Source organism: Mobula hypostoma, chromosome 8, assembly GCF_963921235.1.
Source record: "Mobula hypostoma chromosome 8, sMobHyp1.1, whole genome shotgun sequence".
Classification (NCBI taxonomy): domain Eukaryota; kingdom Metazoa; phylum Chordata; class Chondrichthyes; order Myliobatiformes; family Myliobatidae; genus Mobula; species Mobula hypostoma.
In genome coordinates this window covers 15,012,369-15,028,365 of record NC_086104.1, presented here as the reverse complement: position 1 = coordinate 15,028,365, position 15,997 = coordinate 15,012,369, and the positions used below count along the sequence as shown (strand labels likewise).

General features: G+C 40.2%; 1 protein-coding gene across 8 annotated transcripts in view; it reads left to right on the top strand.

Moving 5' to 3' along the window:
- The window catches only part of ahctf1 (AT hook containing transcription factor 1), a 172,030-nt gene that overhangs the window by 144,192 nt on the left and 11,841 nt on the right, over positions 1-15,997 (top strand). For all 8 annotated transcript variants that reach the window (XM_063055491.1, XM_063055489.1, XM_063055490.1 and 5 more), the window contains 6 exons: positions 960-1,067; positions 5,423-5,612; positions 6,008-6,205; positions 7,112-7,589; positions 7,898-7,985; positions 10,830-10,945. In XM_063055491.1, the coding sequence (XP_062911561.1) occupies positions 960-1,067; positions 5,423-5,612; positions 6,008-6,205; positions 7,112-7,589; positions 7,898-7,985; positions 10,830-10,945 (1,178 nt within the window). The remainder of the gene's footprint in view (positions 1-959; positions 1,068-5,422; positions 5,613-6,007; positions 6,206-7,111; positions 7,590-7,897; positions 7,986-10,829; positions 10,946-15,997) is intronic.

The window sequence follows — 15,997 nt, the reverse complement described above, 5'->3', positions numbered from 1 at the left end:
AAGTTTTGTATGTGCAGCAATTCAAGATAGAGTCTGAAATAAGATGAATCCTTTTAAAGTAAAGAATTAGAAGTTTTAAAACCGGCTGTAGATCCTCTCCAGCTTACGAACACTGTACTTACGTACAACCCATAAATATGAACATGTTTGGGATACTGATAGTGTGGATTTGCTTGCTGCTGTAGGGCTACAGGCATCTTCTGCTGTGTGGGAGCTCTGACATTTAAAAATACAGGTCCTGTAGAAGTGAGGAAGTTAGTGCATCATTTTATAGGCTTGCTTAAACCTCCAACAATAAAGCATATTACTTCATGTCCAAAGCACAACAGTCTAAAAGTAACCAAACGTTATTACAAGATTTAAGAAGAGAAGTTGACTATAATCTAAATCTTCTGCAAGAAAATGCATAATTTCTGTGGTGTATTAATGATAGTGAGCACTTAATTTTGAGGCATTGTGACAACCACATGGATATTTTATATAAAATAGAAAAAGAGTGGAAAGCAATTCAACGTTTACTAAAGGAGAAGATAAAGGGGCTGAGTTTATGGTCAAGTAAGAAAGCTTCATAATCTGATGTTTTTTTTGTTCAATTGGGTACAATTGATACAGTGTTATGCTTGCAGAAAATTGTGTTTTTGCAGGCGATAATCTGAGCTTTCAGACCAGTTCACTGTCAAGCTTGTATTTTCCACTTAACTATCACAAGGAGATCTTGTATATTTTACAAATAGATTTTAAGACATCACCTCCACAGAACAGTAGAGTAATAATTGATGATATTTTGAGAATTTTGCTGTCTTGTGTGTCTATCTACCTTGTTTATTTTATTACAGTGCATTAGTTAATAGCACTTGGATGTGTATTACAGAAGAGACGAAAATCAATCTGTAAATTTTCAACAGGGAAAAAAACATGCTTAAGTTAATTCTTGTTACTTACATGCATTTAAAATTTAGTCCTAGGTGCAATGAACTGCCTTCTGTTAATATGACTCTAAAGTCTTCTGAAGTACCTGATGCTTTTGTTGGGACACCAATTAATGCAAGCTCGCAAAAAATTTCCAGGTATTAATTTGTTTATATAATAAATTTGCTAGTGTTCCTTCCTTAGCATAGTTTTTCATTTTGATCTTGTGGGCACACTGTAAATTTGGTATGTGAATCCTTTTGATGATCTATTGTAAAATGAGTTCTGGGCCAGGAACAGATTATTTGGCTATTAGATTACATACAGAATTTTTTAAAAGACCACTCTCCATCTGCTGTGCCATTTTTAAATCATGGCTGATTTGATTGCATTATCAACTTCTCTTCTACATTCTTGGCAAGAATATATCGTTCTCTGCTTAAAATATTAAAGGTCTTTGAGGATGAAAATTTGAAAGACTATGCTGAGAGGAAGTGTGAATACTGCAGTAAGGAAACCTGCAGCAATTATGTAGGGTCTGACTGAGCCCACACCCCGAGTAATGTGTCAGGTTTGGTCTCTTTATCTTAAAAAAGATGAGCTTGCCCAGAGGAATTGCAGACCCAAAGTTCAAAGTAAAATTTATTCTCAGAGTACATAAATGTCATCATGTACAACCCTGAGATTAATTTACAAGATTGTTTCCAATCAAGGATGGCAGGTTTCCCACATGACGAGAGACTGAGAAGAGTAGGCCTGTATTCTCCAATGTTTAGAGGAATGAAACACAGTCACATTGAACCTTAGAAGTACACAGCTCGAGTAACAATTTGATCAAGACACACTTTTCACTGCATCTTGATACATGTGGCAATAATAAAGCAATGCCGAAGTTTTAATAATGATTGACAGGTGAGATGCTAGGAGGATGTTGACCCTGACAGAGGAGTCTAGAACACAAAATATTCTGCAGGTGCTGAGTCTTGGACCGAAATCTCAACTGTTCATTCACTTCCATAGATGCTGCCTGGCCTGCTGAGTTCGTCTAGTATTTTGAGAGGAATTTAGAAGTAGTCCTAATCTCAGAATAAGGGTGGGATGCTTGAGTTCTGAAATGAGAAGAAATGGTTTCTTCATGCAAAGAATAGAGAATCTGGAATTCTCCACCCCATGTAAGATCAGCCATAATCCTGATAAATGTGGAACAGTCTCCTATATCATATACTATGATTTCTATAGTAAATATTCAGTGTTGTCTTCTGCTTAACAATGTGGAAAATTACTTAAGATTGGTCCATCCACACAAAAAAAAATCCCTTACACATTTTGTCTTCTGATAGTCTTTGGACTTAATTTTAAAACTTAGTTCAGATCAGGACAAAATCAGTGAAAAGTTACAATGAGAATGACCACATTTAACATCAAGACTACATTTAACCCAAGTTGAACAGCAATGCTCCCCAGTAAAATCTTTTAATGGGGATCGGGGGGGGGGGTTCTCTATTGGCTGAGGTCATTCCACCATACAAAAATATTCTGTTACCCCCCACACGCAAAAGCTGGTCAACAGTAAGTTGGAGGGAATGACTTTTCCTAACCCCATGAATTTTCATGGTAGAATATCATTTAATCAGCTGCCTTCACTATTGTGAGGGGGGCAGTTGACTGGAAACTTGATTGGACTGGCCACATATTCTAGTTGGTGGTGGATGTTCTGCAGTGGGTGATATCTCACGACTCAGTGCTTTCAATGGTGTTTATTTCGGCAAGGCATTTGATAAAGTACCCCATGCAAAGCTTATTAAGAAATTAAGGCGGCATGGGATCCAAGGGGACCCTGCTTTGTGGATCCAGAACTGGCTTGCCGACAGAAGCAAAAAGTGGTTGTAGACGGGTCATATGTCATATTCTTCATGGAGGTTGGTGACCAGTGGTGTGCCTCAAGGATTTGTTCTCTTTGTGATTTTTATAATTGACTTGGATGAGAAAGTGGAGGGGTGGGTCAGTAAATTTGCTGATGACACAAAAGGGGGTGTTGTGGATAGCATGGAGGACTGTCAGAGGTTACAGTGAGACTTCGCTAGGATGCAAAACTGGGCTGAGAAGTGGCAGATGGAGTTCAACCCAGATAAGTGTGAGGTGGTGCATTTTGGTAGGTCAAATATTATGGCAGAATATAGTATTAATGGTAAGTATCTTGGTAGTGTGGAGGATCAGAGGGATCTTGGGGTCCGAGTCCATAGGACACTCAAAAGCTACTGCACAGGTTGACTGTGTGGTTAAGAAGGCATACAGTGCATTGGCCTCATCAACCGTGGGATTGAGTTCAAGAACTGAGAGATACTGTTACAGCTATATAGGACCCTGCTCAGACCCCACTTGGAGTACTGTGCTCAGTTCTGGTCGCCTCACTACAGGAAGGATGTGGAAACCATAGAAAGGGTGCAGAGGAGGTTTACAAAGATGTTGCCTGAATTGGGGAGCACACCTTATGAGAATAGGTTGAGTGAACTTGGCCTTTTCTCCTTCCAGCGACGGAGGATGAGAGGTGACCTGATAGATATGAGATAAAAGATAATGAGAGGCATTGATGGTGTGGATATTCAGAGGCTTTTTTCCCAGGGCTGAAATGGCTGACACAAGAGGGCACAGTTTTAAGGTGCTTGGAAGTAGGTACAGAGGAGATGTCAGGGTTAAGTTGTTTTTTTACGCTGAGAGTGATGAGTGTGTGGAATGGGCTGCTGGCGACAATGGTGGAGGTAGATACAATAGGGTCTTTTAAGAGACTCTTGAATAGGTACATGGAGCTTAGAAAAATAGAGAGCTATGGGTAACCATAGGTAATTTCTAAAGTACGTGCGTGTTCGGCACAGCATTGTGGGCCAAAAGGCTTGTGTTGTAGGTTTTCTATGTTTCTATTTCATTGTTTTAACCATCTTACCAGACGTATCGTTATTATGCTGAAATATCCTTTGCATGCCTGGATAACTGCAGCTTCAACAAGACAAATCAGTCTGCGTAATTGTTGATTTTCTCCACTGCTGGCCTAGTTGTGCATTATGTGCCATTGACAAGACAGGAACAACAATTCACTGTCTTTCAACAACACCTACAAAAGCCTGTGACCTCTATCACACAAAAATATACAGCAGTGGGCACATTTCAGGATCACACCCAAATTTCAAAACAAGAGAAAATCGGCAGATGCTGGAAATCTGAGCAATGCACACAAAATGCTGGAGGAACTCAGCAGGCCAGGCAGCATCAGTGGGGGTAAAATACAGTCGATGTTTTGGGCTGAAACCCTTTCAGCACCTTCAAAACCCTGCAGCATTTTGTGTGTGCTGCTTGCATCCAAATCTGATACTTTTGTGATTTGTATATCCATTCTGGTGTTGCATCTCCAGTCACAACACAGATTGTAACAGCCTATATGTTAACCTTGCCCTTTGCTGAGAACAAATTAAATTTTAAAATACAAGAGCCTCTCCTAGGCACGTGTCTTTCTTTAAATTGCTTACATCTTCATACAAGATTGCTGTTGGTTTTCATCTGTTGAAAGCTGAAACACGTCAGTGTAGCGTAGCTGCAAAAAGCAGACTTGCCCTAAAGCTTATGATTGGACTCCACAAATTCGATTTTGCAAATTGTAATTAATCAATATACAAAATCTGTGCCTGTAATTTTGTGCTTTTACTTAAATTAGAATTCTTTTTTTACTGCCATATCTATCAAAATTCAGGAATTCAATTAGCTTCAGTAGTTTTAAGAAATTACTATTTTAGCTGCATGCAATAAAGACAAACATTTTATCTGGACATTTGTGGGTGTTGCTTTGAATTCCTTTCCCTTTATTCATGCCAAGGTGTTTGGGCACACCCTGGCCACAAGCAGTTCCCTCAAATCTCTTGATTATTAATGATGTCTTTATTTTGTAACTTGCAAAATATTCTATCAGCTTTGAGATGATAAAACTAAGAGCTTACTGGAGGGAGAAATTACTTTTTAGCTGAGATGCTGTGAAGTATTTTTTAATATTAATATGTTTTGGGCTTAATCATTGATAAGACTTGCATTTACTTTTCCAGTTGAGCTAATCTAAATAACAATATTATACTTGGAAGAGTGTAATCAAAATCAGTTTTCAGTATTGCTTTTAACAGACTTAAAGTTAACTACCGTGCTTCAAAGAAACTATTGCGGATTTTGAAGAAAATGTGGAAAGTATTCATTAATTGGAGCTGTTTCTGAGGAGAGAAACAGAAATAGCCTTTTGTTACCGTCAATTGTCAGTGGGTTGAGTAATGTCTGTGGGAGTAAAGGAATTGACGATGTTTTGGGGTCGAAACCCTGCAGCAGGATCTGAAATTGTTTCCGCCCACAGGTGTTGCTTATGAGTTCTCTGAATTTTTCATTGAATCTTCTGAAAATCTGCTATCTTTTTGTAAGGGAAAGCTAAGACGATGTGCCTTCAGAGAGAATGCATTTCTAACACAATTGTTTCCTCACTTAGGTTGTTGGATTCAGTGAGACAGCTGAAGTCACACACGACATCAAAAGCAGAGCCAACGCATGTGGAAACTAAGAGTAATTTGAGGATGACATCTAGTCCTTTGCAGTCATTCACTCTCAATACTGCCCACTTTGAAGGCATTTCTAAGGCAGCAGAACTAAAGCTTTTGCAAACACCACCTGTGGTGAAGGTATTTAAATTATCTTACTCAGTATTTTTGCACTGATTCTATTGCACTTAAGTTTTAGTTTCTTAAGATAAAATATCCCTGAACCGGTAATCATTGTATTTCCCTCAAGGCAGGGCTTTCCAACCCGTTTGTATACCATAGATCCCTACCATTAACCGAGGGGTCTGTGGATCCCAGGTTGGGAACCCCTGCCTTAACGGAAGTCTTTTAAGAAAGGTGAACAGCAGAAGGAGTACATTCTCTGGCACCTAGATAACTTGAAATGTGTCTGCTTTAAGTCTGCTTAGTGGCATTTCAGTTTCCTGATGGTTCTACAAATGCTTTTAATGACAATGTACAATGATCAAAGCTGCTGTGCAGTAGTAAATTAAGAAAACATTTCTTTTCCTCCTTAGAGAGCAAGAGCATTTACATCATCAGAAGCCACCTTTGCCACTTTTACTCCTCAGTCCATCTTGCGATCTAGCCTTCGTCCCACACCCTTGGCATCACCATGTGCCTCACCAAGTAGATCTTCAACTCCTCCACTCCGGGCTAAAGAGACCAAAATTTCTTTTGTGAAAGAGAAGCCAACCATTCGATGGACAAATAGGGTATGTAGTTTCTGGTAAGGTCTATGAAAGTATTTGGATTTTTCACTGTTAGTTGCCTTTATTACAGTGAACATGGGTAAGTTAGTATAGTTGTTAAATTACTGGACTAATATCCAGTGCTTTCTGAAGTGACTGATATTAGAATTCGGGCCGGCTGGTGACGTAATGACATCAGTGCCGGACCCGGGAGCAGAGGTTCCCGGGTTCGAAACTAGCCAGGTCCGCTCCCGAGTACACTTTCCATCTGTTGACAGGTTGCGTGTCAAGACCGCAACTCGACCTCGTAAAATAAGGGAAAATACTGCAAAAATGCCTGTGTGAGGAGTGGTGCTACACAGTCTCTCTCCCTCTCGTTCCGCGCCTTGTAAAAAAGCCATGAAAAAGACATCATCACGGACGCACACGCGCACGCACGCAGGCACACACAAAAAAAAATTAGAAGTAGATTCAATGCAAACTAACAGTAGCCTTGTAAAATTCTGATCAGTGAGATGCTTAGGAAGAATGCTAATTGTGCAGGCGTTTTTCAGATTGTGGGTGACGTAGCTTCAAAGAATGGCTATTATAGTGTAACCTTTATCATCTCCAGCCTGCTGTCACAGTCTCAGTATAAAAGGACATCCCTTTTCAACAGAGATGAAGGGTGCTGAATTTGTGGAATTCATTGCCATAGATGGCTGTGGAGGCCAGGTCATCAGGTATATTTAAAGTGGAGTTTGATAGGTTCTTGATTAGTAAGGGTGTCAAAGGTTACAGGGAGAAGGCAGAAGAATATAAATCAGCCATGATGGGCTATATGGCCGTATTCTGTTCCTATGTCTTATGGTTGTCCTTTCGTAACTGGCACGATAAGTAATTTGTTATTTTCTACCTACTTGTAAATTATTATATCTATTTTAAATCAAGGATGTAGCTGCAGATGAATTTGAGCTGCCGCCTTCATCCAAACGGATTCCACGCACACCGTCTATTGAGTCTTGGCCTTCAACTACAGACAATCAGTTCACAAGTGAACTTACTCCCGAAAATGAAGAACAGTTTGAGCAAATGGAAATGGTTGATCTTTCTGGTACTGACAAAGATGCTATTAAAGGTGATATTGATAGTTCTGGAAGAACAGAAGACTTGTCAATGGAAGAATATGTGGATGCTGCTGAGTCTCTGGATAGAGGGGATACGTCCAAGGATATGGGGAAAGTGGTTTTCGTGGATGAGTTGATCTTAAATATGGAGGAGAGGATCTCAAGTTGTGATCCTACATGTGTGGATGTTGTGGAGAAACGCACTACAGGTGACCAAGGAGCTGAAGTTTCCCAGCCTGAAACTGAGGAAGTGTCTGAAAATGAAAAACGGTTTAATGCAGATAATGAACAAACCTTTGAAGGTATGAGTTGCCAAAATTAATTTCTGTTTCATACACACTCATTAGATTTTGTGTCAAATACCTCAAGGGACCATTGTATTCATTGAATAAATTTGGAATTAATTGCATCCTGAAGGAGCAATCTAATTTGGTGTTTAATTTCCTTATTTGGTAATTAATTTTAAGGTGTTGCTATGGGCACTGAAGAGGTGGGTAATCTTGATTTTGATCAGGGATTTACAATGTGTCTTGGATTCATTGCTTGGTCTTTATGTTGATTGCCTGAAACAAATTTAGAAATGACTGTATACTTTCTGTGATTGTTTTAGACTTCAATAAGAGTGGAAGTCCTTCACCTCGCTCAAGCAACGATGCAGCTGTTCTGCTGACAAATAACCTCATAGCATCTGATGAGGGGTGAGCTTACGATATTTTTTCCCACTTGACTTTTGATGATAGCATTAATTAAATAAATCATTGCTTAAATATACTCAGCATTTTCTGTTCGTTGACCGTTTGCAGGGATGAGAATTCTGCTGCCAAGTCTAAAATGTCTTTCTTTACAAATTATTAGATTCTACCCTTGTAAATGGATTTACTTTCCTCATCTACCCATATACAATACTGTGTACGTATATATAGCTAGGGTGCCTTTGCACAGTAGTATATTTGCCAATGTGGGGTGAAGGGCGTTTTTTTTTTGTAAATCTGGTGGGAGCAAAGGATGTTGGGGAATGGCAAGGGTGGAATGCCACTGGAGGGTTGTGAGACAGGTGGCAGAGAAAGAAAATCTAGGGTCGTGGGTGGCAAATGTGCAGATACACCCAGCCCTGAGACACTGGGCAAGGTCATTTGATTCAAAACTATTAGTTCATTGATCATTACAGAATATCTCTCTGGTGCTTCACACTCCCTCCCCTCTCCCTTCCTCTTTTCCCAACATGATTCCACTCTCCCTGCCCTCTTCCTACTTTCATTCCTCAATAGAAGTCCATATCAGAATCGTGTTTATCATCACTTGTATACATCATGAAATTTGTGTTTTTTATTGCAGCGTCAGCAGTACAGTGAAATATATAAAATTACTACAGTACTGTGCAAACGTCTTGGGCACCCTAGCTATATATATATGTGCCTAATACTTTTTCATAGTCTTGTATCTGTGGTGCAGAACCTGTAGATCATGGTGTGGGTCCATCCTGACAGTGTGCATTCATCTTTCTGTAGCACATCTTTTGTCCCGTCTGTCTACTCACCAAAATAGCTGCCCAGCAGTAAGCTTGCTAACAGATCCCAAGAATTCTCAGTACCGCTTGGCTCCTTAAAAGAGGCAGCCATTACACAATCCAACAGACGTATATTGGGTCTGAGAGAAGCACTGAAGCCTGTAGTTACAGAAAGGAGGTAGAGCTTGACTTTTTCATCCCTTTTTTAAAAGACCGTTGCCTATAAAGATGAATTAGCTATTTCCATAAACAGCCATCATCCTAAGTAGTGCTTTTGGCATATCTGGCTTCCTAAGATGTAACAAGGGTTTAATCTTTTCAATTTGGTGCATGGTAGCGCAGTGCTTAGCACCTTAATAAGACCTTATTATAGATCACCCAATAATCAGTGGGATTTAGAGGAGAAAATTTGTTGACAGATCGCAGACTGTTGCAAGAAACATTAGAATGTGAAAGTAGATGATAGTACCTTTCCATTATGGGACTCCCATACTGTAAAAGGGTTAGATGGGATAGAGTATATCAAATCTGTTCAGGAAAGTTTCCTTAATCAATACACAGAGGTCCCAATGTTAGGTCTTTATTTCCTGTAATGTGGAAGATCGAGGGGAGGTTTTATAGAGGTATACAAAATTGATGGGTATAGATGGGGTAAATGCAAGCAGGTTTTTTCTACTGAGGTTGGGTGAGATGGCAACTGGAGGTCATGGGTTGAGAGGGAAAGGTGAAATATTTAAGGGGAACTTCTTCACTCAGAGGGTGGTGAAAGTGGAATGAATTGCCTGAAGAAGTGCTGATGCAGGGACAATTTCACCACTTAAGAGAAATTTAGATAGGAACATGGATGGGAGGGGTATGGAGCGCTGTTGTCTTATGTAAAGGCTGATGGGAGTAGGCAGATTACTGGTTTGGCATGGACTAGATGGGTTGAAGAGCCTGTTTCTGTGCTGTAGTTATGACTCTTAAGCAGGGATTTTTCATGATATTGCTGCCCTTCTGTAATTTTTCTGTATATATGTCCTTGAAGGCCGGTAGGCTTGTGCCATTGATGTGTTGGGCTGTTCTACCTCTCCGTCATAGAGCCTTCCTGACAATGCATTGCAGTTTCCATACCACACAGTTGGAACACTCAACTGTACGTCTTTAGAAAGCCATGAGTATTGGCTCTCTTCAGCCCTCTCAGAAAGTAGAGGCGTTGGTGAGCTTTCTTGACTGTGGTGTTGTGGTCTGTGACTGTGAGGTTTTGTGAGATGTGCACTCCCAGGAGGTTGAAATTGCCCACAGTGTTCACTGCTGTGCCACTGATATGAAGAGGGGTGTTAGATGTTACCTCTGTAGAGTTCGTACATTTTCCAGGGGCCATGTGGATTTCCTCTGCATGTGTTGATTTCTTCCCACATCCCAAAGAAAGACAGTTTAGTAGGCTGAGCTCAGAGTTCCAAAAGGTATGTTTCTTTGCTATATGATCCTAAGAATTTCTGAAATAAAACATATTGACTTGATTTGAAAGCTAAGTGTAATTTGAGAAGTGGAAAAAAGAAAGTTCCATGCAGTTTCTTACTCAAAACATTATGACCAATGTATATATTAAACTTCAATAAACAAAATTCCGGATCTGAACCTTGAGGTATTTTAGATTTTCTTTAAATGGTGTTTTATTGTGGTGGCACTGTAATCAAAGTTTGAAGTAAATTTAATCAGAAAGCTGAATATACTTAAATTTATCTTTTAAAGTTGATAGTTTAGACATGGGTGAGATACTTTCAGATGTGGGGGTAAATAGGGAAGGTAACCTACAAATCCAGGAGGGTACTGGTGTAAAGCTTTTTTATACAGAGTGGTTATATGAGGCACAGTTCAAGTAGAAGTTAGGTGAATCACATGGGAAGTTAGATAATTACATAAAGGAGAAAGGGATATGATAAGGTGATTAGATAAAGTAATATGTTTGCAACATCTTGTGCTTAAAGACAGTTGCATTGACAAATTGGATCAAATGCTGAATTTCTGCACTGTTAATTGTCTGATTAAACAGTGAAACCTTGCATCCAGAAAAGCCCAAGGAACAACTGCTATCTCAGGTACCAGAGGAAAAGGAAGGATTGGTCGAGAGTGAAGACAATTTGCATCCATCCAGTACAGATTCTGATTGTATGTATAATTACTTTTTTTTACTTCTACTTAAAATTACCTCCTAGCTCAAATAAAACCAGCTTACTATTGCAGGTGAGCTTTTTTTTGAATTCTTTTCAATGCAGCATCTGCAGTCAACAGGTTTGTTTGCCAAGAAACATCTGACAGCAACTGGAGTGGATTTGTCTATGAAATCCAAGTCAGCGAGATTTCTTCCGAACAAAAATATGCGTAAAAACATCAATAAACCAATCTACATGATTTGTTGTCTTTGAGCTTATTTGTGAAAACTAGTACCATTGATTCCAGTTAATTGGGACGCTTCGGGACGAGTACAGTGGCACATTTGAGCAGCTGCCCAATTAGCCAAAGTTTCCTGGAAATAGTTAAAAAGGTATTTTTTTTAAAAAGACAGACTACGGTTTAACCAAATAACAAATTATTTATTTAAATGTAATACAGAACAAATTAGAACACTGTCAATACTACAAGAGTAGTTTTAAATTTGTATTAGTTCCTAATTGCTATCAATGGAGGAATTCATCCAGTGTAACCTGTATGCTGCCGTGTTCTTTTGATTGACTGTAAAATCAGCACAGGCATCTCATGTAGATAATGGACTTCTTTAATGCAATTTTCAATGATTGCATCCTCCAAATCTTCATTTACATTGTAACATTCAAGATGATTGTCGATACCTTCAAATTTTTCATTGTTCCTAACGTGTTGAAGTTTCATTTTCGCTCCCTGCTGTTTCTGGCATCTCCAAGTCTGAATGCTTGAAACTGCAGTGAGCAAAATTGAGTTGTCTTATTGCTTATTTCTTAGTAACTATCAGTGATAAAGATCACTGCTCTTTGAACATAAGCACACACAACTGGTGCTATTTAAACGCAAACAACAGGAATTCTGCAGATGCTGGAATTTCAAGCAACACAGATCAAAGTTGCTGGTGAACGCAGCAGGCCAGGCAGCATCTGTAGGAAGAGGTGCAGTCGACGTTTCAGGCCAAGACCCTTCGTCAGGACTAACTGAAGGAAGAGTGAGTAAGGGATTTGAAAGTTGGAGGGGGAGGGGGAGATCCAAAATGATAGGAGAAGACAGGAGGGAGAGGGATAGAGCCAAGAGCTGGACAGGTGATAGGCAAAAGGGGATACGAGAGGATCATGGGACAGGAGGTCCGGGAAGAAAGACGGGGGCGGGGGGTGACCCAAAGGATGGGCAAGAGGTATATTCAGAGGGACAGAGGGAGAAAAAGGAGAGTGAGAGAAAGAATGTGTGCATAAAAATAAGTAACAGATGGGGTAGGAGGGGGAGGTGGGGCCTTAGCGGAAGTTAGAGAAGTCGATGTTCATGCCATCAGGTTGGGGGCTACCCAGACGGAATATAAGGTGTTGTTCCTCCAACCTGAGTGTGGCTTCATTTCTACAGTAGAGGAGGCCGTGGATAGACATGTCAGAATGGGAATGGGATGTGGAATTAAAATGTGTGGCCACTGGGAGATCCTGCTTTCTCTGGTGGACAGAGCGTAGATTTTCAGCAAAGCGATCTCCCAGTCTGCGTCGGGTCTCACCAATATATAAAAGGCCACATTGGGAGCACCGGATGCAGTATATCACCCCAGTCGACTCACAGATGAAGTGTTGCCTCACCTGGAAGGACTGTTTGGGGTCGACTGGGGTGATATACTGCGTCCGGTGCTCCCGATGTGGCCTTTTATATATTGGCGAGACCCGACGCAGACTGGGAGACCGCTTTGCTGAACATCTACGCTCTGTCCGCCAGAGAAAGCAGGATCTCCCAGTGGCCACACATTTTAATTCCACATCCCATTCCCATTCTGACATGTCTACCCACGGCCTCCTCTACTGTAGAGATGAAGCCACACTCAGGTTGGAGGAACAACACCTTATATTCCGTGTGGGTAGCCTCCAACCTGATGGCATGAACATCGACTTCTCTAACTTCCGCTAAGGCCCCACCTCCCCCTCCTACCCCATCTGTTACTTATTTTCATTTACATTCTTTCTCTCACTCTCCTTTTTCTCCCTCTGTCCCTCTGAATATACCTCTTGCCCATCCTCTGGGTCTCCCCCCCCCCCGTCTTTCTTCCCGGACCTCCTGTCCCATGATCCTCTCATATCCCCTTTTGCCTTTCACCTGTCCAGCTCTTGGCTCTATCCCTCTCCCTCCTGTCTTCTCCTATCATTTTGGATCTCCCCCTCCCCCTCCAACTTTCAAATCCCTTACTCACTCTTCCTTCAGTTAGTCCTGACGAAGGGTCTTGGCCTGAAACGTCGACTGCACCTCTTCCTACAGATGCTGCCTGGCCTGCTGCGTTCACCAGCAACTTTGATGTGTGGTGCTGATTAAAAACTGTTTGCCCTAAGCACTGTGTAATGTCTAATGGCCACACAAATGCATGCATCTGACGCTATTTAGAAACTGTTCGCAATGGTTTCTTGCCCCACTTAAGCAACATTGTGTTCCAAATAAATGAAGGGAATCCCAGCTATTTGCATTTTCCTCAAAAGTTGTCCCAAATCAGTGGCTGCCCTGATTAACCCATGGCCCAATTAACCGGAATCCACTGTATTGTATACTTAATTATTGCTGTAGATTCCACAAAATCTATGGAGGATCATTGTTTCACACAAAAATGAGGCTTGTGTTTATATTAGCAATCTCATTAAGTGTTTCTTAGACAATTTTGAATGCTTTGCATATAATTAGATTATTATAATTTATTTTTATAAGCATACTCTTCACTTTTGTAGCATTTACTCTTTCAGAAAGGTAATGATTGTTGTGTAAACAGATAATACAACTTCCTTAAAATTATTAGTTAAATCAAGTATTGTGTGTATATGTGCTAAGTCCTGGCCAGATAAAATAACTTAATTTTGTGCAAAACCAGCAAATAAAGAATTGTTGAAAAAAATATTTGTTATTATAGTTAGAAACCTGTTACCATCAGGAGTTTCCAACACATTAATTTTGCAGGAAGTATTTTGACAAGTGTTTATGCTACCTGCTGTCTGGGCAGTTCAGATCTAATCCTAGAACTGTTTGTTTATATATCTATATATATTATTTGCCTGCATTAAGACTGTATCCTTCTGTGCCTTAGCTTCTTAAATGTGTGTCTAAATGTCTATTAAACATAGTATTGTGTTTAATGCCTCCCCTTGCATCATGTTCCAGACATTCCTCTCCATAGATGCTGCCTAACTTGCTGAGTTCCTCCAGCATTTTGTGTGTGTTCCTACCCCTCTGAATCTTTTAGAAGTCCTTATTATATGCCCTCTTGTTTTTGATATTTTTTACATTGGAGTTTACTCTGGTGATCCCTCAACTTCCTTTGCTGCAAAGAAAACAAGTCTTGCTTATTCATTCCTTCCCCGTATCTAAAGTTTTGCAATGCAGACAACATCATTTTCCTTTGCACTTTCTACTATAGTCACATCCTTCATATAGAATGGCAGGTGGAACTGCATCAAGTGTGGCCTAGTCCATGTTTTGCCACAGTTGCAGCATCACATTCCAACTCTTATATTCTATGTCCTGGCATGTTTGCCTCCACGGCCTCCTGTACTTCCATTTTCAAACCAGTAGGGATTTGCATCCCTGGCTCTCCCTGTTTATCAACATTCCTCGATGTCCTACTATTTACAGTATATGTCCTAACCCTATTTGGCCTCCAAAAATGCTTCACCTCGCTTGTTGAAATTAAAATTCCATGTACCAATGCTCTGACCAACATTCCCATCCTGCTGAAGCTTTAGATAACCCTCCTTGCTATCCACAACACCAATTTTTTTTTGTTACCCACAATCACTTATATTCACAGGTCATATATATAAATACCGATCTCTGTGCTACATGATTAATCACAAAAACAATCTTCCACCATCACCCCTTGCCTTCTATGGTTGCTTGGGCTAAATGAGTTATTATTCCTTTTTGATACTATTGCCTTTTCCTTTCATGCAGAATCACTGCTATGTTTCTCCAAGTTCCTGAATAACCAAAGGGGTTGTACCTGGATACCTGGATAACATCCAGTCACTTTATAGATGTTTCAAATACAACAGGCCAGTTGAATAAAATACAAGATTTAAAAATAAGAACTGTGTTGAGGGCAATTAGTTTGCAGATCATGTTCTACCATTCTTAATGTTGGTTGATTTTTGTACAATTGCAAACATTTATATTAGCTGTTGCTTTGGGTAACGTTGGTATACTTCAAAGTCATAGTTCCAGCCACTATAAAATTGGCATTGGTTTATTATTGTCACATAAAGCAAGATGCAGTGAAAAGCTTGTGTTGCATACTGTTCATTCAGATCACGTCATGTGTTGAGGTAGATTAAGGTAAAACAAATAAAATGCAGAAAAAAAGAGTAAAAGCCACAGACAAGGTACAGTGCAGGTAAACGATGAAGTGCAAGATCATAACGAGGTAAATTGTGATGTCAAGAGTTCACCTTATCGTAGAGGAAGTCCGTTCAAGAGTTTGATAACGGTGGGACGGAAGCTGTCCTCGGAGTCTGATGGTACATACTTTCAGGCTTTTGTATGCTCTGGGGAAAGAGGGAATGTCTAGTGTGGGTGGGGCTTTGATCATCCTGGCTGCTTTACTGAGGCAGTGAGAAATATGCACCTGCAGGACTGCAGCATTAAGTCTTGTTAAAGCCACCTTCAGAAGCCAGAGATCCAGAGGTCTCCTCTTTTAATTGCTGTAATGCTGACCAAGCAACGTTTTGAATGTGGTATAAGTTTGTCTGCAGACAATGCCTCTAAGCTCCATTTTAGCTGCTTCTCTGTGCTCATGCTTTCCCTACCCCTATCACCAAGTTCAAAGTGTTTGTCACTATTTTAATACAAAATATATACATGGCATATATGTTTAAGGCCTTTGTTGGTCATGGGTGGGCAAGCAGCAAGAATGTTATTGGTGCACTCTGTTTTTATGCTGCTGTCCTGAAGGCAAGCTTTTCGCTGTATTGTTACATGTGACAATAATACACCAATATCAATTCCAATTCCAGTGTCTCTGCATCAAATTGC